The sequence below is a fragment of the Macrosteles quadrilineatus genome, unplaced genomic scaffold (assembly GCF_028750875.1).
Source record: "Macrosteles quadrilineatus isolate MER2022 unplaced genomic scaffold, UCM_ALF_1.0 Scaffold_1__1_contigs__length_201487025, whole genome shotgun sequence".
NCBI lineage: Eukaryota > Metazoa > Arthropoda > Insecta > Hemiptera > Cicadellidae > Macrosteles > Macrosteles quadrilineatus.
This window is the reverse complement of record NW_026542594.1, coordinates 130,165,926-130,190,610: the sequence shown is the minus strand read 5'-3', so window position 1 is coordinate 130,190,610 and position 24,685 is coordinate 130,165,926. Positions and strand designations below refer to the sequence as shown.

At 33.5% G+C, this 24,685-nt stretch overlaps 2 protein-coding genes across 2 annotated transcripts in view; one reads left to right on the top strand and one right to left on the bottom strand.

The window, feature by feature from the left end:
• Window positions 1-4,720: 4,720 nt before the first annotated feature.
• Window positions 4,721-5,527, bottom strand: LOC129000619 (putative uncharacterized protein DDB_G0285119). Its single transcript, XM_054427583.1, has one exon. The coding sequence runs from the start codon at window positions 5,525-5,527 to the stop codon at window positions 4,721-4,723; it is 807 nt and encodes a 268-aa protein (XP_054283558.1).
• A 4,539-nt stretch (window positions 5,528-10,066) lies between these two features.
• The window catches only part of LOC128984922 (uncharacterized), a 69,598-nt gene continuing 54,979 nt past the window's right edge, over window positions 10,067-24,685 (top strand). Inside the window, exons 1-2 of the mRNA XM_054404295.1 lie at window positions 10,067-10,094; window positions 15,890-16,010. Of these exons, the coding sequence (XP_054260270.1) occupies window positions 15,893-16,010 (118 nt within the window). The 5' untranslated portion in view covers window positions 10,067-10,094; window positions 15,890-15,892. The remainder of the gene's footprint in view (window positions 10,095-15,889; window positions 16,011-24,685) is intronic.

Genomic DNA, 24,685 nt, shown 5'->3' with positions numbered 1-24,685 from the left:
TATGACGATTAGATTAAGGTATCTGCATTCCTAAAATTCTATGGGAAGAGAGTAAAACAGGTCCGCGACGTAGGAAGTAGTGAAGGAAGTAGTCAAGGCGAGCTGTCCGGAGTGTGGGAACTGTTTATGACGATTAGATTAAGGTATCTGCAATCTTAAAATGCTATCGGAAGGGAAGGAAACAGGTCCACGACGTGGTGAAGGAAGTAGTAAAGGCGAGCTGTTCGGGTTGTGGGATCTGTTTGTGACCATTAGACTAAGGTATTTGCAATCCTATGATGCTATGGGAAGGGAGGGAAACAGGTCCGTGACGTAGGAAGTGGCGAAGGAAGTAGTAAAGGCAAGCAGTCCGGACTGTGGGAACTGTTTGTGACCATTAGATTAGGGTATCTGTAATCCTAAAATGCTATGGGAAGGGGGGAAAACAGGTCCGCGATGTAGGAAGTGGTGAAGGAAGTAGTAAAGGCGAGTTTTTCGGAGTGTGGGATCTGTTCATGACGATTAGTTTAAGGTATCTACAATCTTAAAATGCTATGGGAAGAGAGGGAAACAGTTCCGCGACGTAGGAAGAGGTGAAAGAAGTAGTAAGGTGAGCAGTGTGGAGTGTGGGAACTGGAAACCGTTTGTAGCAGTTTTAATGTATCTGCAATGCTGAAATGCTATGAGAAGGGATGGAAGCATGCCCACGACGGAAATAGTGAAAGAAGTAGTAAAGGCTATCAGTACAGGGGTGTGGGAATGTTTGTGGCAATTAGATTAACGTATCTAAAATACTAAAATCCTATGGAAAGTTATGAATACAGGTCCACGACGTAGGATGTGGCTTGGGAAGTAGTATTAAAGTATGAGCATCAGCATAGTGTAAGATCCGTCTGTGACAGTTAGATTAATGTATATTCAATACTAAAATGCTATGAGAAGGGGAGGAAACAGGCCCCACGACGTGGGAAGTGGTGAAGGAAGTAGTAAAGGCTGGCAGTGCAGAGTGAACCATTTGGGCAGTTAGATAAATAATGTATCTGTAATACTTAAATGCTATGAGAAAGGAAGGAAACAGGTCTATGACATAGTAAATGGTGAAGGGAGTAGTAAGGCTAGCAGTGCAGAGTGTGGGAACTGTCTTTGGCAATTACATTAATGTATCTGCAATCCTAAAATGCTATGAGAAGAGAGGGAAACAGGTCCACGTGTAAAGTTCTTTTATCTTTCATTTGGTAAATAAATGTCCAAGGTGATGAATACATATAAACCTTTTATTAGTCAAATTGTACAAATAAGTAGGGTTATAAATTTAGATGAAACTCATAATCTCAGGGTACTAGGAATGTGCCGGCTTAAAGTAGGCTTATGTGATGTTGTATAGGCATAAGCCTAATGTTCATCACAAGTTATGTACAGTTCAATTTACACTTTTGAATAGAAGAAAGTTCAAATTTTGAATTTAGTAAAATTATAATTTAGGTAAAAGTTCAAAATGGCAAAAGCCAATAGAAATTTTGGAATGTGAGTATTTAGCAAAGTACAAGTTCAGTTTGATCTCACCCAAAAGTTTTGGTAGTCTTCTCCACAAATATATTTCTTGAGGTAAAATGATATGTATTAAATAATTGAGAAAAATCTTGATATTTTAAATACTGTAAAGTTAAATCACCAATTAAAAGTTTTAAACAATCTTCCTGTCTTGCTTCTTCATTACTTATTCTCAATTGAATAAATCTTGATATTGATGTTCAATTTCATACATCTGTTTCAACAATTAGTTCACTGGTTTCTTGATGTCACTATTCACTGTTACTTTTATAATTGGTTGGTATTATATGAAGAGTATTTTAATTATATTTTTGAAAGTGAAAGAGAAAAATAATTTTGTAAAATAATTCAAACTGTATAAATAACTTCCAGTGATTATAAATTTAGCTTATTAAATAAATGACAGTGTTTGATGAGAATGTGAAATATAGAAATTTACAATAGGTGGAACCTTTTGCCCTTTTACTGCATGTAAACACATGTGATAATTTAGAGGTATGAATTTAGCTAATAGTAGGCCTAGGAATATACAAATTCAAAAGTAAACAATGAGGATAATTTTGGAACATCTCAAATATCCCCTCAGAAATCTGGTATTTGAGTATCCAATACTAGATTTCGAATAATGTGAACAAAATTATCATATAAAACATTAATATTTGAACAGGAAAATACTGAAAATTAACAAGTTGTATCTTCTGAATAAGAGAAAACATAATAATGAACAAGGTGAAACAAAGAAAAGTTGATAAGTCATTGGGAGATTAATGAGATATAAAAATTCACTTGAATAGATCAATGTGAAAAGAATGATATTATATATAATATTTACAATTAGGTCATGAATAAACTTGACAGGTTTGTGTTGATTAGATCTCCTCATTGATCGGAGGTAGGTAATGCTTGAGTGCAGAAACATGGTATAGTCCAAGTTCTTGTTCTTCGGATTCTTCATTTGGAATTTAGTTGGTTCCTTTACTTCAAGGCGATGCTGGTATTTGTTACATAATCCTGGAGCGTCCGAAAATGTATCTTGATATTTGAGGAGTAAATTGACAAGTTGACTTTTCTGTTCGGTGTCTAGTAGTTGGTTTTGTTCAATAGTATCAGCTATAGTGTCAGAATCAATTGTGAGTTTTGGTGTATTGGAGTGGTGTAATGTACCATAATTATCATATTTATTTAGTATATGATTTTCATGTGAATTTTCATCATAATCATATATATATCATCATAATCATCATCGTTGTTGTTCATTAAATAGCACAAAATTCCTTCATAATAATTCCCGTCAAACTTCAATAACATGTCATTGTTATTTATATTCAAGTTTATTATATTGTCATTAAAGTTTATTGTCATTTTCCATAATTTAATTGTATCCATTCCTAATATAAGATTGTGTACTAAGTTAGGTACCATGATAAATTGTAAAGTACTTTTTACACCATTAATACTGACATTCATAAGTAGTATTTTCGAAACTCGTTTAGATTTTTCGCCAACTGCGGTCTTTATATGAACACCTGTCAGGGGTAACTCTTCGAATTGTCCTAGTTTCGTTTTATTTTCTAATATCCATTGTTCAGATATACAAGTTATATTTGCTCCTGTATCTAAAAGAGCTGTGGTTGGTACATTATTTACAAATAGACTAATTTCAGGACATTTGTAAGTATTATTAGAATTTTCAAGAAAATTATTTGTGTCCTTTAAGTCATCTTGGAGTAAGAAATTCCGATCACACATAATATTGCTAATGTTGGTTAAATTTTCAAATTTGTTCTCAAAGTTATATACAGGTTTAGGCCGTAAAATTCCGATTTTTTGAATAAGCACTGAAGAATCGTTTGATGGTGAAAGAGGTGTAAACAATGAGGAAAGTTGATTCTGGGCCTTTGGTTCATCAGTGCTTCCTAGTTTAAAGCCTGATGATTTGGATTTATATAATTGATAGTTCCGGTAGTAGGGTTGTTTTTGTCTATAATTGCAGAACATACTTGGGACTGTTCTTGAGACGGGTACTGACGTTCTTCACGGTGTGGTGGGTTGGTGTTGTAGTTTGGTCTCTGGGAGTTGTAGTTTCCTCTTCCTCTGGAATTATAATCTTTCCTGTAGATGTTCTGTTGTCCACTGCTGTAGTTCTGTGGTTGACTGTATCCCCTCGAAGACTGGTTGTAAGAGCCATGGTTGTACTGCTGGTTCGGGCGAGGTGGACTGTTTGGCTGTCTGTTTGGCTGGTAGTGGTTACGATTACCCTGTTGGTTACTGTAATTGTGAGTACGTGGGTGTGATGGTTCATAGCGGTTGGACTTTGAAGTCATGGTCCGTTGGTGAGCGTCTTTGAGGTCCTCTCGTTGTAATAGCAGCTCAAACTCGTGTACCGTGGTGACATTCTGGACTCGTCTGGCATCTTGTACTAATTCCGAAAAATGGTCGGACAGGATTATAACGATTTCTTCATCGGTCAAAGGAGGTGTTATCGACCTTAGTGTCAAGACCTTCTCTATAAAATATTCGGCTCTTGATAGTCTGCCATCCTGTCGATACTTTTCAACATTGATTCTTTGCTTGATACCACGTTGAACCTCGTGACTCCAAAATTTGTTCAAAAACATTGCCTCGAAATCGGTCCAATTTTTTATTTGATATTTGACCAACTCAAACCATTTAGATGCGTGGTGGTCAAGACATTGTTCAATTACATCCAATAAATGTTCAGACTCATCGTTTGATTTCTGATTGTCAACATTCCGTTCGTAAAAACGTTTAAGCTTACTCAAAAATTCTTTTGGATTTTGTGTCTTTCCGTGAAATTTAGGTGGGTTAATGTCTAGATAATTTCTGTTAGTTCCCGGACAAGTAACATAAAGAGGCGTTAGTGTACTAGTTGATTTGGACATCTGTTGTTCCATGTTATTAATTCGATAACTATGGTTGTCTGTTATTGAATTTAGTTTGACCAAGTTCTCGTTCTGTCCTTCGATTTTAGTAACTAAATCGTCATTTTGTTGTTTTAGGTTATTTTGGCATATATTTATCTGTTGTTGCAATTTAGAATCAAAATTTCGGGTTAGGTTATTGCTCAAAGTAGCAATATTTTGATCAATAGTGATCTGATTAGTCTCAATTTTAGTATTTAATTCATTACGGATTTCTTGAGATTTAATTTCGATCTTTTTGTCAACATTCATTCAATAGTATTTATTTTGAGTGAGTGTTCAGATAAGGTATTGTGGATAGCTTCAATTTCAGACTTTACGGTTTGAACATCTGATTTGAGATTAGTTATTTCGTGAGAAATAGCATTTACGTTATTTTCTATGGATTTAATATCCTTTTGAAGGTCATATCGCATCAAACTAATATTTTGGTTGAGTTCATTTTTGAGATCATTTAAGCGTATATCACTGTCTTGTTTGATTGTGTTCATATTTTGGTTTACTAGATTTATGTCTTGTTTCAGTTCACGAAACAAATATGTAATTTGTGTTAGGATGTTGGAATCATTAGTGTTGCCGATCGGCTGGTGTGACTCATTCATTGGATTGGTCAGTGAGCCAGTTTTGTTTGGTTCATTCAACTGCAGATCAGCTGTTTCGTCGTTCTGGTCGCTGGGAGTAGTACACATTTTGTCACGTGACGTCATACTGCCTTTTTCTGTCTGACGATCCAGATCCGCCATCTTGATCTTAGGATTAGAACCAGAACCTACACTGTCGTTAACCTCAATAACGTCTGTTTCTAATGGATTTCTATCGATTTCCAGTCCATGAAAGAGAACTGATTCTGGGATTTCTCCAAATAAAATATTATGATAATTGTTACTTGTTTCAACATTATTTGTAGTGTCTATAGTTACTAGTGTATTTGAATGTGTTTCGTTGGTTAGAGTTGCTTGACTAGAATGTACGGTGTTGCTTACGGCATCTTGGTTGCTAGTATCATTGTTGGTTGTGGTAGACCTATTTCTTAAATTATATGCTTTATCTTCCATAATATCGTATAATAGTGATCAATAATAATAGTTCAATATATGGATGAGGTGTTGTGAATGATATATGGTTATGGATGTGCACACAAGGTTAGTTATTCTTATGCTTAGAATTTAGGTTGTCATAGGCCTATTACATCGAGATAGGTTTGGAAGTTATTTTGTATTGGATAATATCACATAAGCTACTTTTTTGCCACACGTTGCAGGCGCCAATGTAAAGTTCTTTTATCTTTCATTTGGTAAATAAATGTCCAAGGTGATGAATACATATAAACCTTTTATTAGTAAAATTGTACAAATAAGTAGGGTTATAAATTTAGATGAAACTCTTAATCTCAGGGTACTAGGAATGTGCCGGCTTAAAGTAGGCTTATGTGATGTTGTATAGGCATAAGCCTAATGTTCATCACAAGTTATGTACAGTTCAATTTACACTTTTGAATAGAAGAAAGTTCAAATTTTGAATTTAGTAAAATTATAATTTAGGTAAAAGTTCAAAATGGCAAAAGCCAATAGAAATTTTGGAATGTGAGTATTTAGCAAAGTACAAGTTCAGTTTGATCTCACCCAAAAGTTTTGGTAGTCTTCTCCACAAATATATTTCTTGAGGTAAAATGATATGTATTAAATAATTGAGAAAAATCTTGATATTTTAAATACTGTAAAGTTAAATCTATAAGGTAGCCTTATAAGTTAGCCTTGAATAAAGATATTTTTCAAACTTAGAGTTTCAGTTGAGTTATGTTCCTGAAACCAAAGGGGAATGTGTAACTATTTTATAGAACGGAATTCAAAATCTTTTTTTTTTTGCTTCAGTGTCCTCTCCGTTGCGAAGCACGGGTACAACAGCTAGTAACATACTAATTTGACTCAAAACAGATGTTTTTCAAAAATCTGACTTTTTGTTATTTTATGTTTATTTTTAACGGGAAAAAAGAACATATGTTACAATAACTTTCGAACCGTAATCTTTACGGGAATGGGGTTTGTACCATTTTGTACAGAAAAGTACTATCTATTTTTTTTATAAAAATCGCAATTTTTCGTTATTATATGGGGTTTTATGGAAGAATCACCATTAATATACATAAAAATTAAAACTAAGGTTTAATAAAAGTCACGACTGACCATTATGTTTGTCTTTGTTTAAAGATATTTCTCAACAGCTTTGAAATATCGTCCAGTCAATGGTAATACTCTACAAACATGTGTGATAGTGTACTGTCAGTGAAGATAAAACTACATTATTGATGGTATAACTGTCCCTGAATGTCTATTAAAATATTGTAACAGTCATTATCACACCACCTATCATGACTAGACTACTTCACTCGTAAATACACCTGCAAAATGTAGGACAGGTACTTTACCAAAGCCCTGTTATATTGCGGGCTGACTAAGAGACCGGTTTCTCCTTCAACAACAGTAGTAATTGTACGAAATACAATTGCTTGGCTACGTAAAATAATTATTCAATTTTCATATTTATTCCCCGACTATTTATTGTTAGTAAATGGTACTTACTTTCCGTGTCCGGAGATCAGACTTCGCTTTTAAAAAAATTAGCTACCGATGTGGCTTTGTCATTCGCATGTAATATATCATCTAATGTGGAAGACTGGTCTAGGCGTGGGCAGATCAGCAGATGACCAGGATCCTGAACAGCACCACACGCGCACAAGTTGTTTTCTTCGTCTGGTAAAAGACCCAATTTCTGCATGTTTGTCTTGCATTTTGGTACCTCGACCCTAATTCGATTTAGGGTCTTCCACACCGTGTAATGAACGCCTCCACCAGGAGCCAGTTCCTCCCTGGCTGGTATGGGAGGGTTAGTCAACGTGGCCTCCCACCTTGCCAACCGAATGCTTGAGAGTGATCCATGCAGGACTCGTGTCCGTGATAAAAAGCATGTTCTGGACCGAAGCCGTCGCTCTGCAGGTTGGTGGCCGTGTAATGGGTGACAAGGGTCTGTCTCTTGCTTAGTCCTTTCTGCGTCGGCAGCGACATCACGTCGGATTGATAGAGGGGCGATCCCTATGATAGGATAGAGTTTGTATACTGGGGTTGGTTTCAAACACCCAGTTACAATCCGAGCCATGTCATTGACTGCAATGTCAACCTTTTTTGCATGTGACGATGCATTCCATATGGTGCAGCGTACTCCGCAGCCGACACACTGAGCGCTAAAGCTGAGGTTCTGAGGACATTAGGGTTAGCACCTGCTGGTGAGCTTCCTGATGATATTATTCCTCGCTGAGACTTTACCTCTTGTCGCAATACAATGCGCCTTAAATGTCAGTGTGCGGTCCAGTATGACACCAAGATATTTGGGTGTAGGACAATGCTGAAGACGGTCTCCCCGCCAACTCACATTCAACTCACGGCCTGCTTCTCTATTGTTTAGGTGATCAGCATATTTCCATATAACCATATAACCATATAGCATATAACCAGCGGTGTTGGTTGTGTTGCTAGCCTAGTGGTTAGCGTCTCGGACTTCGGTGCGGGAGGGACGGGTTCAATCCCCGGCACATCCACTACGCATTTAACTCTCGTACTCTCTTGTGAAATGCCACTGGCGTTGAAAAAAAAAGGCACAAACCTAGTATGTTTATGTTTAGTATGTTTTAGTATGTTTATAATGGCATGTTTATCTTCTTATATTATATACTAGTTGTGTGCCCGTTCTACGCATGGGGATCTTATACTCGTAGTAGTCAGTTGAAACCATCTTATATAAGAAGAACAGCAGTTGGTTTGCATATTTTCAGATATGCTGGCAAAACTATTATACAGTATACAGTATAAACCTTCGCAAATACAGTATATAACAGTTTCAAGCCAAAACAAATGCTACGCAATTAAATGCAATTAAATAATAGAATTAATATTTTTAAAGAATTTTATGGTCTTTTTGGAATGAGGATGCAATTTTAAGACTTATTTGACTTATTACTCTTCGCATTTTCGCTATAAACCTACTATTTTAGGAGCTACATGATGTAAAATGTACACCGGAAGTCATTTTTCCATAGGCTGTAACTCCTAAACGAGTGGGTTTATCGAAAAAATTTCAGGAATAAAAAAGTTTTTAAATTGCATGTTCTATCCGAAAACATGATAAAATATAGGGTGTTCCGTAAGAAATTTCAAAGTTGGCCGCCATTTTGGAAAATGGCGGCTGAATTTTGAAAAAATAAAATCATATTTTTAACTGCAAAAAAAAATAAAGGAAGGTCCCCGATTTAAAGTTTTCTCTAATTCTTACCGTTTCCGATATCCTAATGGTGGCCTCCTTGAGTTGATCACCATGTACCTTATATACTTCTGTGTACGGAATTAAATTCTCTACATAATTGGTATAACTATTAGTCCAAAAAGTGTTTTGCTTATTTTTACCATGAGCTTACTTTTAAAATTTACAATTTATATATATATATATTGCATTTATAAAAAAAATTATAAAAATGTTTTACCATATTTTTTATATTATTTTCAGATTCTACTTTCACTATAAACTGTAGGTCCCTTAGTTGGCATTAGCTGTATGGGCTATTAATTAACAGCTGTGTCTAAGGAATGTCGGCCTTAGTCACTAACAAGACTACAAGATCGCGCCACTCATCCTACACTCATCTCCATTCTCACTTGGCTTAAAATACCTACTTTGTATGTTCGCCATTTCATAAGAAAGTATTAAAGAAAGTATTACCCATTATAAGGAAGGGATCTTGGCAATTTCCAATGGGATTAAGTATTTGTCAATTTGCTGATGTTTATAATGGCTGTTTTAATCCCCCCCCATTTCCAATTGGCGATGTCTTCACCCAAGAGCCATATTCTTGCTCACATCACAGGAAAACACCCTCATTGAAGATAACAAATTACAAAACCCCTCAAAGTGTAACAATTTTTCGACCATTGAATGAGAAGAGTATAATCAGTAATCAGAGTATAATGAGTAGGTCAGTGTCAGAATCGGATTCTAAACCAAAACCTTACAGTTTTAAAATCTTCTATGAATGTCCTTATCTCTTTCCGATTGGCGATTAGACATCAGGTAGACAATCAGTAAATTTCGTAAGTATCCATAAGTAACTTAACGATGTTAACCATCAGTACTGTACTGTACCGCACAAATACTCCCCCCCCCCTGAAACCAAAGTTTAACTTATTTACCCCGCCATATGATACCATGTAGCCCTCATCCTGATGACTACAGTGAAACAGCTGATCTTTACAAAGCTCATCTACACTCATCTTTCACTCATATTAGAGTTAAAATACGCACCTAGGTGGTGTCTCCATCTCTTGATAATTGATTATAACATTTTGGTTGTGAATTTAGTAGTCTGTTGTTGAAGTGTCTTTTCCCAGCAAACCTGCAGCAAGATTCAATCGCAGAGTGTCAAGTTACAATTACAAAATGAAGTTTGAGCATTTTATCGGATTTTGTGACATAACTTTGGCCAGGAGGGGACCGAGCGCAGCTAACTAGATCAACTGTTGTAGGGTTTCCTACCAACCTCCACTCCACACACTGTCCATACGACCGACACTCGCGCAGGTAAGAGTCAATTATCATCCCAATATAACTTAACTTTGTCCTTCAGGAATCCAAATTCTTTACTGTAAACGTTGATTTGTTCATTCATATTGTAACTGTAAAACTGTTTACTGTTAATTATAAGTATGTAACTCACGAATACTTGAAAATTTTAAATAAAAAGGTTTATTCACAGAAAAATGATATAAAATATACTTAGAATGTTGAGAGGTTATTTGCAAAACAATGGACAGACGCGTAAATGTTCTGAGATTTACAAATTTTAATTGAACTGTAATTTTGTATAGCAGTTTATTGGTATAACAAACGCTAGTTATCAGTTCATTATCATTGATGAGGCATTTAAGGAGTCAGAACTGCAATAATCCATACAAATTATACAAACTTCCTGGGTTTTTAGGTAGTTGCATGCAATACTTACTAACTTACTTAATTGTATACTTGTGATGATCCCACTATAGTAATATTCCAGCCGTGGTCGTCAAATTTATTATTCAGTTATAGGGCCTATTTTTTCTTGTTCTTCTAGTAGGCCTTTTCTTTTTCTTTTCCTTGGGGAGCGAGCTGGTCTTAGTGGTTAGAGCGCTGGACTTCGGTCCCTAAGGTCCCGGGTTCAAATCCCGCAAATCCCCAATGGATTTGTCTAAGTGATAGTGTTGCAACCCCTAGGTTTAGCCTGAAGTAATGTGCAAAACAATCCCGGGCTCGTGCCTAGCGTCTTAGGAAAAAAATGTAGGCCTTTTATAATAAGTAGTTCTTTTCTTGGAAATGGTTTTAACAAATAGTATGCACATTTTGAATGTTTCATAAATCTTCTCTCCTTTTCAAACAAATTTAACCTTAATTTCTTCAGATTTTTCACGTGTCTTTTAACATGATAATTTTATATTTTAAAGATAATCTTTAACTAACTACATTCCTCTTATTTGATTTTGAACAACCTACATTACTTACGGTACGAGGATGATAGCTAAAAATAAACATATAGTGATAAAAGTTGTGGCTAAATCAACAAAGTATGGTTATTAATATTTTTTTTCGAAATTCTAGATATGCACATCAAATGGAAATAGAAAATATTTACACCCATAAATATACACATCGTGTGTGAAATTAAATTGCATTCTGTTCTTTTATATCTCAAACACGGTCGATATTTAAAAATATCATCAATTTATAGTTTTAATATATGTGTGGGAAGTGTCTGTTATATTTTCTGATCGATGTAAGTGCTAATTGACTATCAAAAACAAAATATATCGTCGATCTTGGTCAAATACCTTGCTTTACCCATCGATGTATAATAACTCTGCTGTAACTACCGTAAATAATCGATTTTCAACCAAATAAAGCTAACTCACAAATATTCTTATACTAAGTAAGAATGTACTAATTTAAATAGTTTCGCTATATATGCAAGCATTTATTATACATTACGATTAGGCCTACGTAGGTAAAGTAAATATTATATATAGGCCACTTATTGTATCTTATTCTGAGTTTAGAGAAAATTTTGACTTTACCCTGAATAAATATCAACAGATTCTAAATAAAAGTTAGTAAGAATTGTGTAAGGTATAATTTTTTTTAAGTTGTCAATCCATAGCACTCTATGAGTTATGAATTCAAAACGGTAATTTGTTACCATTAATTTGTAATACCGTACAGCACTATGTTTATATTTTTAACAATACATTCGTCCCATACAAATGACTCAACCTGCCCTACAAGTATTGTTTTGGGGATGTGGTTGCCCTAGCACCTGGCACCTGCTGCCGATGTAAAATCGATGGTCACTCGGTGGAACGGCACGGACGGCACGACATCGAATACGGTAAGTATAGACAGTATAATATAGGCCTATATAGGTGTACCTTACATGAGTGTATCTAGCAGCAGTCAAAGAAGTACGCGAATTGTCCTCAACTTGGTATCAGCTCTATTTCGTAATTTAAAAATATTACATGAAATGCGTGAATTCGGCATGAAGATTAGTGTGATTTTTCATGTTTTAACTGTAGACTATTATTTACTAACAAAAGTGTAAGGTAAAAATAGTCTACGTTAGTATACAAGGTGAGTGACTACTGAATTCATTAATTGTAACAGCTTATTCTACTCATCAAAAGGATAAAAGACATATATAAACCTTGGTCTGACCTTAAACGTTTAGCTGTTATGGCATTATTTGTGATTTTTTTTTATAACATGACTTTGTACTGTTAATTTGACGTTATAAACCAAACCCCATGAAAGATATTAAAACTGGTGGCATTTGAAAGAGTGTCAAGTTTACTACACATTAAACACAATACCAAGGTATTAACTCTTTATAAAATGGTTAGAAAATTAGCTTTAAATGTAAAATTTATTTTTATTAAAATTTTCATTTAAATTGAATGGTGAAAGAAAGTCAGTAAAATTTGTGGTATTCTGATATTCAATTAAATAAAAAATTTCCTTAATTATCTATCTTTAAAATGGTGTATTAACATTAAGGGGTTATGCGAGGAAAAAATACAGCTATTCGTTAAAATCGTGATAATTTGCACAGCATTTGTATTCATGCTAAAATACAAAAACAAATAACTGTATACTCTAATTTAACCAACAGATGAATCAGTTTCCCTAGTCTGCTGATTAGGAATTACTAGGCAATTATTAACTAACTCCTATACCAAAAACAAACAAAATATTCAAATGGTTTCTATTTATAATTTTAATACAATTAGAAAAATCCTCATTAGGTACATTAAGAAAATAAAAACTAGAAAAATACAGTAGCTGGGTTCTTAGCCATCCTTATCATTTAATAAGATTTCCCAAATGTTTACCATAAACACCAATACACATCTTAAGTATTTTCCTGAACTCTCTCACAGTAGCTTTCAAATTCAGCTAATTACTTAATTATTCACATGCTGTTAAAATCCTGCCTCTTAAATCTTTTACGTTTTGAACTGGGGCAGTGTGCACTTTCTGCTTGAGGTACCCTCAAACATATTAGATAAGGGGTGTGAGGTCTGGAGACCGAGGGATCCAAGTGCATCAGATTAACATTGGTATAGATGAACAATATACATATTTTCAATAATTTTGAATATTTTTTTCCTGCAACGAGTAAGCAAAGACTACAACTACCAATCTGCCAATGATAATAAATGTGAAAAAATCCTTGCAATTACAATGAAGGCTCACTTTGAGCTCAATTTACTTACTTTTTGTAACTTTATACCCCTTTGCTTCTAGGGGCCTCTTATCATACCGTTATGAATGTATATGTTGTCAAAATGGCGTGAAATTTTAGTTTAGTCTTCTGTACTGTTCCCCGCAGCGGGGAGCGAGCTGGTCTAGTGGTTAGAGCGCGGGACTCCGGTTGCTGGGGTCCCAGGTTGTAATATTTCATTTCATTCATTCATTATTTAGTATTGAGTTTCTTAAAATGTTAACTTCTGTTCATACGCCTTTGTTATTAATCACTCCTCAGAAAGGCTGGCCTAGTAAATATTCATTTTCCTAATTTATATAATTTCATTAATCTGTTCAATTAATCATTAATAATACTCATTCCATAGCCTTTATATTTTTACTTTCTCCCCCTATACCATAGTATATGGAGAAAGTATTGTTTTCGTCAAAATTTTCGAGTTTGAGTTTTGAGTGGATATATTCGTTTTGGGTCCCCTTGGACCCAAAAAAGTGGTTTTCGAAGTGATGTCTGTGTGTGTGTGTGTTTGTGTCTGGATGTGTACAGAGCTAGAGACTACACCTGTGGTCAGATTTCGATGAAATTTGGTATGTAGGTTCTAATCCATGGTATCTCCAGGCATTTTTTTCAATGTTTTGAAATTTTGATTTTTAAGGGGGATTTTCCCATAAAAACCCATAAAAAAACCGAAAAAATCGAATTTTTTCAAAAATGGACCGAACGATTTTTATAAAAATTTAGTATGTTGTAGCCCTTTAAATTCTGAACAAAATGGTACGAATCCCATTTCTGTAAAAAATACGGTTCAAAAGTTATGGTAAATTATGTTATTTTCCCATAAAAACCCAATAAAATAACGAAAAATAGGATTTTTGAAAAAAATCCGGTTTTATTTTAACATAGTATGTTATGGTCCTTAACGTTTTGATAGTTTTTTCATTTTTAAAAAATTTTAATTTTTAATGGGAATTTTCCCATAAAACCCCATAAAATAACAGAAAAATAGGATTTTCCTAAAAACGGCCCGAACGATTTTGATCAAAAATTTTTATGTTATAGTCCTTTATATTCTGAACAAAATGGTACAAATCCCATTTCTGTAAAAATTATGGTTCAAAAGTTATTGTAAATTATGTTATTTCCCCATAAAAACCCCATAAAATAACGGAAAAATCAGATTTTCACAAAAATGGCCCGAACGATTTTGAAAAAAATTAGTATGTAGTCCTTTAAATTCCGAACAAAATCGTACAAATTACATTTCCGTACATTTACTTTCACCGCTTACACATGATAAAGGTTGTTGACAAACTTATGGGAGAAAGTATGTGTCAGAATGCTGATACCGTTTATTTTTACAAAGCCCACAACCTAATTATTTATTAAATATGTAAGGGAATTGCAATACATCAAATTTTTTTATAATTACATTTCAAAATAAAGTCCTTAAGGAATCAAAATTCAAGAAGCAGTGAAAGTGATCCATGTGTTCAACAATGAATTATGTGAACATTGAGATTGGGAGAAGAAGGAAGCCATAGTGGAAGTTGAAACTGTTAGTTAAAAGAAGGATTCCAGATTTTATCTAAATTAAATTAATTAATATCATCAAGAAAACCAGTTTATATCAAGTTTTATCACAGTAAACCTCAAGAGGACTCAACTCCATCATTGTTATCTTCAAAATTAAGTATAAACTTTTTTTTAAACTCTTTTAAATTCAGTGCTATTGGACTTACCTTTTGGACAACATCAAAATTAGATTTTTTCATTTTTTGGATTTTGTAAGTTTAACACCTTAATTAGGCCTATTTGGACACTATTAAATTTATTAATTCTTCGCATTCAAGCCAGCACGACACCCTACCCTGAGATATATCACATCTAAATTATTTGAACCTTTATTTCAAACTTATCTTTTATTTCATTTTAATTTCAACCCCCACACACCATTGTCAGTCCTTTCATTATAACGTTAAGCCTTTTAAATTTCATTGCATGTTTGTTCATTCGTTTCAATATAACACCTTTTGTAATTCATATATCTTTATTATCTTATTAACTTTAAACTTTTATAGAATAAGCCTATCCTAAAATGAAAATTGTGAGGTGAGTTTACAAATTGGTGCACCAACGTGTTGGCTTGAATAGCTCATTAACTTTATTGCAATTCTCACCATAACTAGCCTATAAGTTTGTTAGATTTAAGAGTTTGCATTGTTAACTTGTCCCGTAATTGTCCCTGTTTCCCAAAATAATCAACACAACAACATCACATATTTAATAATCACGCATGACCTAACGAACTTTACATTAAAATGTCGGAAAATAAATAATTTACGGCCTAAACTACAGCACAATTAAACACAACAAAATAAATCAAAAACGGATAGGCCTACAGTACATAAATTGTAAAAACATTATTTCTCTTATAGATATTCTGTAAATTATGTTATTCACTCCAATATTTTGTTATGGGAGTTTCAGGCAAATATAAACATGGTAAGCCTACACATAGTTTTCATAGTTATAATGTGTAGGCTATGTATAAGGCATGATTTATCGACCTGAGATCTTAATGTTTCAGACGATGAAGATTCCAGTACAGCTCTGTGTTGTATTATTGCTGATAACTATTACTGCAGCCTCGCCTACCTGTCACACCCCCCTAGCAGTATACCACATACCAGGGACCATCCATCTTGCTGGTAAACACAATATTATTTAAACACAAATTATAAAAATATCTGCAGGACCTGCCTATTTGATCAGTTTTCTGTATTGTATCGTTCTTCTTGAAGATGATGTACGTAGGGTGGTCATAATTACTGTACACATTTTAAGATTAAATAAATAAATAACCAAGCAAATTAGAAACATGGGAGTTATTTCATTAAATGGAAATTTTAAAGAAGTTTGTATACAGTTACGGAAAAAATAAAAATGTCAGTAATTATTATAAATACCCTCACCGCAGCAAACCTGCAGACTAAGTGAATTTCCATTTACCTGTCTAGATTTCTACTAAAATATTTCCAAAAAGTTCTTAGATTTATTTCTTATTTAATTAACATTTATTTGAATGAATTAATTCTTTATTATTTCAGTACAAATAATCAGTACAATGGTACAAAAAACGAACTATAAAATAGAATCCCCAAATGGGCTATAAAACTGTGGTTGGGGATTGAGTCCATCTTCCGTACAATAAACAATAAATTCAGGCTACATTTAAAAAGGAAAATAAGATATACAAGTGGCTTGTAGGGACATAAGTCCCTAAAGCACTCAAATGCAAACAAATTATTGTAAGAATTATATTATCTATGTGTCAGAATAGATATCCCGGTACACCATATCTTTTGTGTAATGATGAATAATAACGGGAATAATAATAACGGGAATAATAATGATAAAAATGCTTCCCTGATTGAATTTTGGAAATCGTCTTCGTCAAATATGGAAAGGCAAATAAAGGCGTGTTCAGATAAGCTTAGTTCTTGGTCAAACCCGCTAAAGCATCCCGACCCAGTTATTATGTCTAAGTTCAGACTCCTTTTGTAAAGGTTTAACAAAATTAGTGTAAAGTAAAGGCACCCCATTGACCAAACCTAACCATAGATTTGTTTCTGATCAATATAAAAAAAAAACTAAAATTAGTGTAAGTTTATGTGGTGGTATTACTCATAAAGGTGCGATTGGCCATATTGAAACATACTCAGGCCTAATCATCGGCTGATTCCTAAATCTTTTGCGACTGCTTAGGGTTCCATTACTCAGTTATCGAAACCATTAGGCCTAACGAAATTACTTTTCATCAGCATTGACTTTCATATTTTGGTTAGTTTGAGAAACGTAAAGAAATGGAAACTTTCCCTAGGTTTTAATGTTATACGGATGCTCCTCTACTATTTATACTGTACATGCTAGGCTATCCTTATATATAATACGTGAAGGCGATTTCTACGAAACACTACTCCAGCGTTAATAATGGATGGATTTTTACAAACGACGTGTCAAAATAAAGTAGTATAGATGCTTGAAATAGATTTAACATATTAAAAACTAAATACCCCCGCCGCAGCAAACCTGCCGACTAAGCGAATTTCCATTTGTCTGAATTGATTTTCAGTTAAATATATTTTAATAACATTAGGTTTAACGAGTACCTAGGTTTGCTGCTACAAGGAAACTAATAAAGTGTGTTTTTGAGTAAAATATTGATAGCTTAGTAAAAAATAAATAAATTTGCCAAGTTTGATCAAAATATATCCATAAACAAGCAAACTACAACATTTGACAATATTCTCCATAAGAATAACATGGGAATTTTAAATTTAAAATTTTTTAATTTTCTCCGTAACTAATAATCGAACAAAAATACTTTTATATACTAAATTATTTGTTTTTTAAGCTCTTTAAAAAGGTTTAAAGAGAAATCGGGAAATTTTGTGTTGAGGTTCAAAAGTGAGAAAACCCAATTTTTAACCCATAAAACCCCCCGTAAAGCCCCGTTCCCATGGTCCGATCGTGCTGGTTCGCGAACTCATTCAAGTTTATCCCGCTTTACACCTTTAAACCAAATTTCATCAAAATCGGACAAAAATTACTCAAGTTATCGCGTTCACGGACGTATATATATATACTAGCTGTTGTACCCGTGCTTTGCAACGGGAAGAGGACACAAAATAAAAACATTTTAATCTTTATCTCTTGCATATAGGTAATAGTTACACATCCACCAACGCTTTTAGAAACAAAATTTAACTTTTATGGCCTTGATAGAAACGTTTAAGTCATGTCTTTTAAATCTGGTAAGTAGTGGATACCACCATTTTGGTTTTGATTAATTTTAAATCTTGTGTAGGCTGATATGAGAAAAACTGACCAAATCTTCGAGTAAAACTTTGACATACATAATTTACCAGATTTACCTTTATCTCCCTTAATTACACATTTTTAAATTTATTATTGACATTTTAAATTTCAATTTTGAATTTGCAAAAGTACTAATTATTAAATTTAAATATCTTTATATTAAACTCTTCTTTATATTAAATCACAAATCCTTTCATCTTCAGTTTTTTCACTCACAATAAATCATTAGCAAAACTAAGTCAGCTGTTATAAACTTTAGAAATATTGCTGTGCCTTATCAATACAGTCTTTTGAAATATTAAAGAAACTATATCTATAGGTACTATAAACAATTTCAAACAAATAATTTAGAATTAAAGACAGCAGACAAAACTAATATGATTATCAAAGCATCAAGGACTAAAAAATTTTATAGCAAATACAGTATATGTTCCATTGCATCTCTGATTCTACTATACAAAAATATCAACAAACAACTTAATATACAAACCAGTTCTTTTAATCAGTTCCATCGTCCATTGCCTTTACATTTTCACACTTACCATTAAGAAAACATAGTAACAGATATTTCATTGATTTTAGAAACAAAAGAACACTGTGTACTGCTTAGTTTTATGATATTTTCCTTGGTTTAATTTAATCAGTGGTGTGGCAAAACACAAATAATAAATGTATCAAATAAAGTAAATGTGAACTGAAAGCTATGTTAAGATAAAATAAGAGTATTTTGTATTACCATTTGATAATTAAATATAGTTACACATATACAACAGATTTTAGAAAACAAAAATCAACGACAATTTAGTTATTGATGATATTCTTTAGTTTAATCTAAGCATAGGCTTAGCAAAACACAATAACTTAATTTACCTAAATATACATATAAAAAACAATGTGATGTGCAAGTTATGTTAATTTAATCTAACACATGTGAAGCAGTTAGAATTTATTTAAAGTAGCCTCCAAATTCATACAAAACATCTATACATTGTAATTTTCATACTGTTTCCATGAAAACATATCAATAACATTATTTTCACTTAAGCTTTAAAAAATCCAAAGCAGAACCAGAGTTGATACAGCAACGGCTATAAAATCTTTTTTTTCTATAATCATTGACATAGTTTTAGAATAAATAATCCATGATAAAAGGTTAGATTAAAATAAACCTACCTCATATTTATGGAAAATATTATATTTAATTTCTTTGTATCAGCTGTCTGAAATTGTGAAATATGCAGTTTAGCAGTTCTTCTTGTTTACATTTAAATGCTAAAGCAAATGTAAACAAACATTGTTAGTGTTCTCATCACAGCCATGGAGACCAATCAATATTTACTTTTAAAATGTTCACCTCAGAACTTTTAAGGCCAAAGGGGCAAAGCCTACGGTTAGTATCGAAATGTGAACAGTCCTATAATGGTCCTTGGTATGGTAACTATATTTTTGTAAAATTTTAGCCCAGTTGGTTCAGTAGTTCTTGCACCTATTAGTAATACACATACAGACAGACACCATTACATTTTGAATATAAGCGAGCATTTTGAATAGTATAGATATACAGGGTGTTGAAAATGTCTGGAACCAACATTATATCTGGTGAGTGGTTAAAGAAAAACAACTGATATTTTGTGTACGGATAAACTATGGTTTTACCTATCTTTTGGTGCCTTATGAAATTTTTTACCACTTATAGGGAACGTCCTGTGGAGGATGCAGTAAAAAGTTTTAATTGAAGCCTATGATAAATGATACATCATTTTAAAGGCCATTTTTTTTAGTAAGGAGCCACAAGTTTCATCTCAAAAGGACCACCCTAGCAAAAATGGCGACTGTTTGAAATTTAAAAACCCACTTATAGGGAACGTCCTGTGGAGGATGCAGTAAAAAGTTTTAATGGAAGCCTATGGTAAATTATACGTCATTTTAAAGGTCATTTTTTTCTGAGTAAGGAGCCACTAGTTTCATCTCAAAAGGACCACCCTAGCAAAAATGGCGACTGTTTGAAATTTAAAAACATTGCTATTTAAATGGTCTGGATTTGTTTCCTTTAAATGCTATTACAAGCCAGTTACGAAGTACAGTAGTATATCACGTGGTGAACTGAAAAATGACTTTTAAAGTGTCGAATAAGATTTAAAATTCTAATTATTAAATTTTTATGTAGAAAACAGATAAATAAAACAATGACTTACAGATTTGTAAATGAAGTATGGAAATTCCAGTTCCAAAGTGTTTATACAAAATTATAGCAAATGTTCAAAAGGTTTTCCTTCCACAGTCTGACAATGTGAACTTCGAGTGTAGAAATCTGATACAGCATTGTGAAAAGCTTCTTCAGAAATTTTGCGTGTTTCCTCCATAATTCGCTGCCTCAGATCATCTAAGTCACGTGGTTGTGTTTTGTAAACATTATCTTTCAAATGCCCTTAAAAGAAATAGTCTAGTGGGGACAAATCAGGAGATCTTGGAGGCCATTCAACTGCTCCCCTTCGACCAATCCATTGTTGAGGGAATTTTTCATTCAAGTACTGTCGTACTTGTATTCCATAGTGAGGAGGTGCTTCGTCCTGCTGAAACCAGACGGTAGGCAGGTTTTGGCAATAGTCCGTTCTCCTATCAAAATCATCTTCATTTAGTTCTTGTAATAAATGGATTTTATATGGCTTAAAATTGTTATTCTTCAAAACATTGCGCACTGAAGTAAAATCTAAATCCTGCTCTTGGGCTACCTTTCTGAGGGAAGTATGTGGATTTTCTACAAAACTCTGCAAGGTATCCAGGGAATGTTCGTCGTCTGTCACACTTTTTGGTCTTCCAGATTTTGAACGGTTCTTTACACTACCGGTCTCTTCAAACCGTTGAACAGTTTTTATGACTGTTGCGTGAGATATTGGATTTCTATCTGGAAATAAATCACTAAACAAGTCTCGCACTTCACGAAAGGGCCTGACACGGTCACCATAGCCTCGCATCATTAATAGCGTCACACGTTCACGTTCTGTTAACTCCATTGCAGTATACAACAACAAAGCAGAAGAACACACTATTACCTGGTCTGAACTCCACTCAGGAACAGAATGAAAAGTTTATCTAACGACCTTGGAAAACCCAACTTCCCAAAACAAGCAAACATTTTTGTTAAGAGAAAGCGGCTGCTATCAGAACTTTGACCTGTTATTCTCATTCTACAACCTAATGTAATCCATTTACAAACAAATAATACAGTTATACAACATAATTGTCTTGCTGTACGTTTAATAAACACTAACTGAAAAAAAAACATTTAACTAAATTGTTTGTGTTGTTTTACTAAACTTATTTTTAACAGAAATACCAATTAAGCTTTCAATTATTTTCAAAAACTTCAAACAGTCGCCATTTTCGCTAGGGTGGTCCTTTTTAGATGAAACTTGTGGCTCCTTACTCAGAAAGAAATGGCCTTTAAAATGATGTATAATTTACCATAAGCTTCCATTAAAACTTTTTACTGCATCCTCCACAGGACGTTCCCTATAAGTGGGTTTTTAAATTTCAAACAGTCGCCATTTTTGCTAGGGTGGTCCTTTTGAGATGAAACTTGTGGCTCCTTACTCAGAAAAAATGGCCTTTAAAATGATGTATCATTTATCATAGGCTTCAATTAAAACTTTTTACTGCATCCTCCACAGGACGTTCCCTATAAGTGGTAAAAAATTTCATAAGGCACCAAAAGATTGGTAAAACCATAGTATATCCGTACACAAAATATCAGTTGTTTCTCTTTATCCACTCACCAGATATAATGTTGGTTCCAGACATTTTCAACACCCTGTATATAAGTCTATATATTATATATACATATATAAAAATTTGAACGAATGGTGTTTTTGGCCTCTGGGGACATCAAAATGAAAAAGTAAATTTGTCCCGGGTCTAGGTCTTACCGTGCCACCTACGGTAATAGCTACTTCCCTATAGGGAAATTCCCTAAAAGTAGAAAATAATTTATAAATAAAAAAATTTTTTTAAACAAAACGTTTTTAAACGCACTAAAATAAATATGTGGAGAGTATAAATACTTGTAAGATTTAAAACGAATGACGTGGGGTGCATGTAATTGATGATTTACAATTACCTTCACCTATTGAACTAATGTATTATTATCAATTAATTGCATGCACCCCACGTTTTTTCGTTTTAAATCTACTGTATAAGTATTTATACTCTCCACATATTTGTAAATTATTTCGTATCAGACTAGGACATGGGCATGTAGGAAATCTAAGGTATCGTCCAAATTTAGTCATGGATGTTGTAATTTCAAGTCTCTAGCTCATCGGGAACTTCGTTTAAAATTGATATCAAAATTTGTAGGCAAGCGAGCTAACAAAAACACGCCCATGGGGCGTAGCCCGAGGGAAATTAAATTATATAATATTGCATTGTCTTCCTTTTGTGAGCTATGTTTCAAGTTTCAAGTCTCTAGCTCATCGGGAAGTTAGTATAAAATTGATTGCAAAATTTGTACCGGACAAGAAAGCGAGCTAATAAAAACGTTTTAAAATACACAGATTTGTGAAAAGTTTCACAATAAAATAATTTATTTTCACATTCTATAACTAACTAAAAAGTCTTAATTATTATGAAGCACGGGTATTCCGCTAGTATAATCTGTTTTTAAAATTAATTATAAAATACGCTGATAGACAAAAAATAATATCAGGCTGGATTTTTCCCATTGACTGCTGTCATGTCGACAATTCTATGGACAAAAGTCCCCACCCCTACCCCCCTTGCTTTTCCCCCTAGACACCATCCAATGTGTATTAACAATAAATGCAGTACTTTGAGAAATCGCTTATATTCCAGTAACTATTTGTGATAGACCTTACATTTTGCTGTTTTTAGATTCCTAAAATTACTCTATTAAAACAAGTTATTCAGGTTTTGTGATTATTTTACTAGTTTATTAGTAATTTCCATGTTTCATACTAAAAAAAGCACAATGTATCCATTATATTCACTATTCAGAGTATTTTCACACATTATTTTATAACAAGGCTCCATTAATTGCCATTAGTAAAGCGTTTTCTTTTAGTTTGCTTGGACTATTACTGTTTTTTACGGTGCGTGTATTTTTGTAACGTTAAGAGATATCATACTTTTTGTGAGAACCGTTTTTGTTCCTTGTTAATGTCCTTGTATTAATAAAAAACACCCTGTAAAAGGTTTTCATAAAATCAACCGGTTAAGAAGTTATAGCGCTAGAAAGGCATCAATGTCGCCGTTAGCGGCCATTGAACAGACTAGCAAATACATAGTCAATTATCAATTATCAATTAATTCAGATGGGGACGCCACCTAGGTGCGTATTTTCACCAAAATATGAGTGAAGGATGAGTGTAGAATGGTGTGAGATGATCTTTGTAGTTTTGTACTGACTAAGATCAGCTGTTTCAATAGCCATCAGGATGAAGGCTACATATGGCTACATCGTATAATATGGCGGGGTAAATAAATTAAACTTTGGTTTCAGGGGAAATAAACGGTATCAGCAATCTGTCACATACTTTCTTCCAGCAATGGGGGGTTACACTATGTTATTAAGAAGTATAAGGACAACCACGTCCTAATTTCAATCAAAACCGACTTTTTTTAGGAAATCCGATTTTCTTATATTTTATGGATTGTTATAGGAAAGTAATATAAGTTACAGTAACTTTTGAACAGTAATTTTTACAGCAATGGGGGTATATCCAAGGCGCATAAAAGAAGGTGTGTTCATAGTGAGTGACGTCACGTGCGAGCTGAACATGTTGGTTTTATTTTACCAAATCATATGTTTTCTTGTAATTTCCCAAAGACTTTCGAATGACAATCATTACGAATTAGAATTGAATATATAACACTATTTAGCGTTTTATATCCAATATAGTGTTGTATTCAATTTTGAATATAGTCATAGTGTTATACAGTATATTCAATGGTGGTAGTATATAATTTTAAAAGCGAGTAACTATTAATCGAAAAACAGTAAAGCAGTAAATACTGTAACTGTGACTGCCTAACAGGAAATATATTTTTAGGTGACCATACACAAATAGTTTTAATATAATACCTTTTTTGCAGCTCCTACCTACTTATGTTTTATATAATTTAAGTAGCCTTAGTGGAAAATAAGTAGTTAGAAATAAATTGACAAGATTGTACTTACAACACGAAATAACGACATTGCCTAATTATAACTTAAGTTGTAGAGATTTTATTACGCTTTAATGAAATACCCAAAAGCACTAAACTACTAAGCCGCGATGATTTCTTGTGATTGCGGTGACGTCCTGTATTGGTGATGGTTTGCTGCGGTCGCGATTTTCCACTTCGCAAAACGAGAGAGGCCATTTGGTAAGCGTCTAGTAAATTTTTGAAGTTATTAAGAAAACCCATAGTTCGAGGGGTTCCCCTACGGGTTTATTAGTTTAGTGCTTGGGTATTTCATTTAAGTGTAATAAAATCTCTACAACTT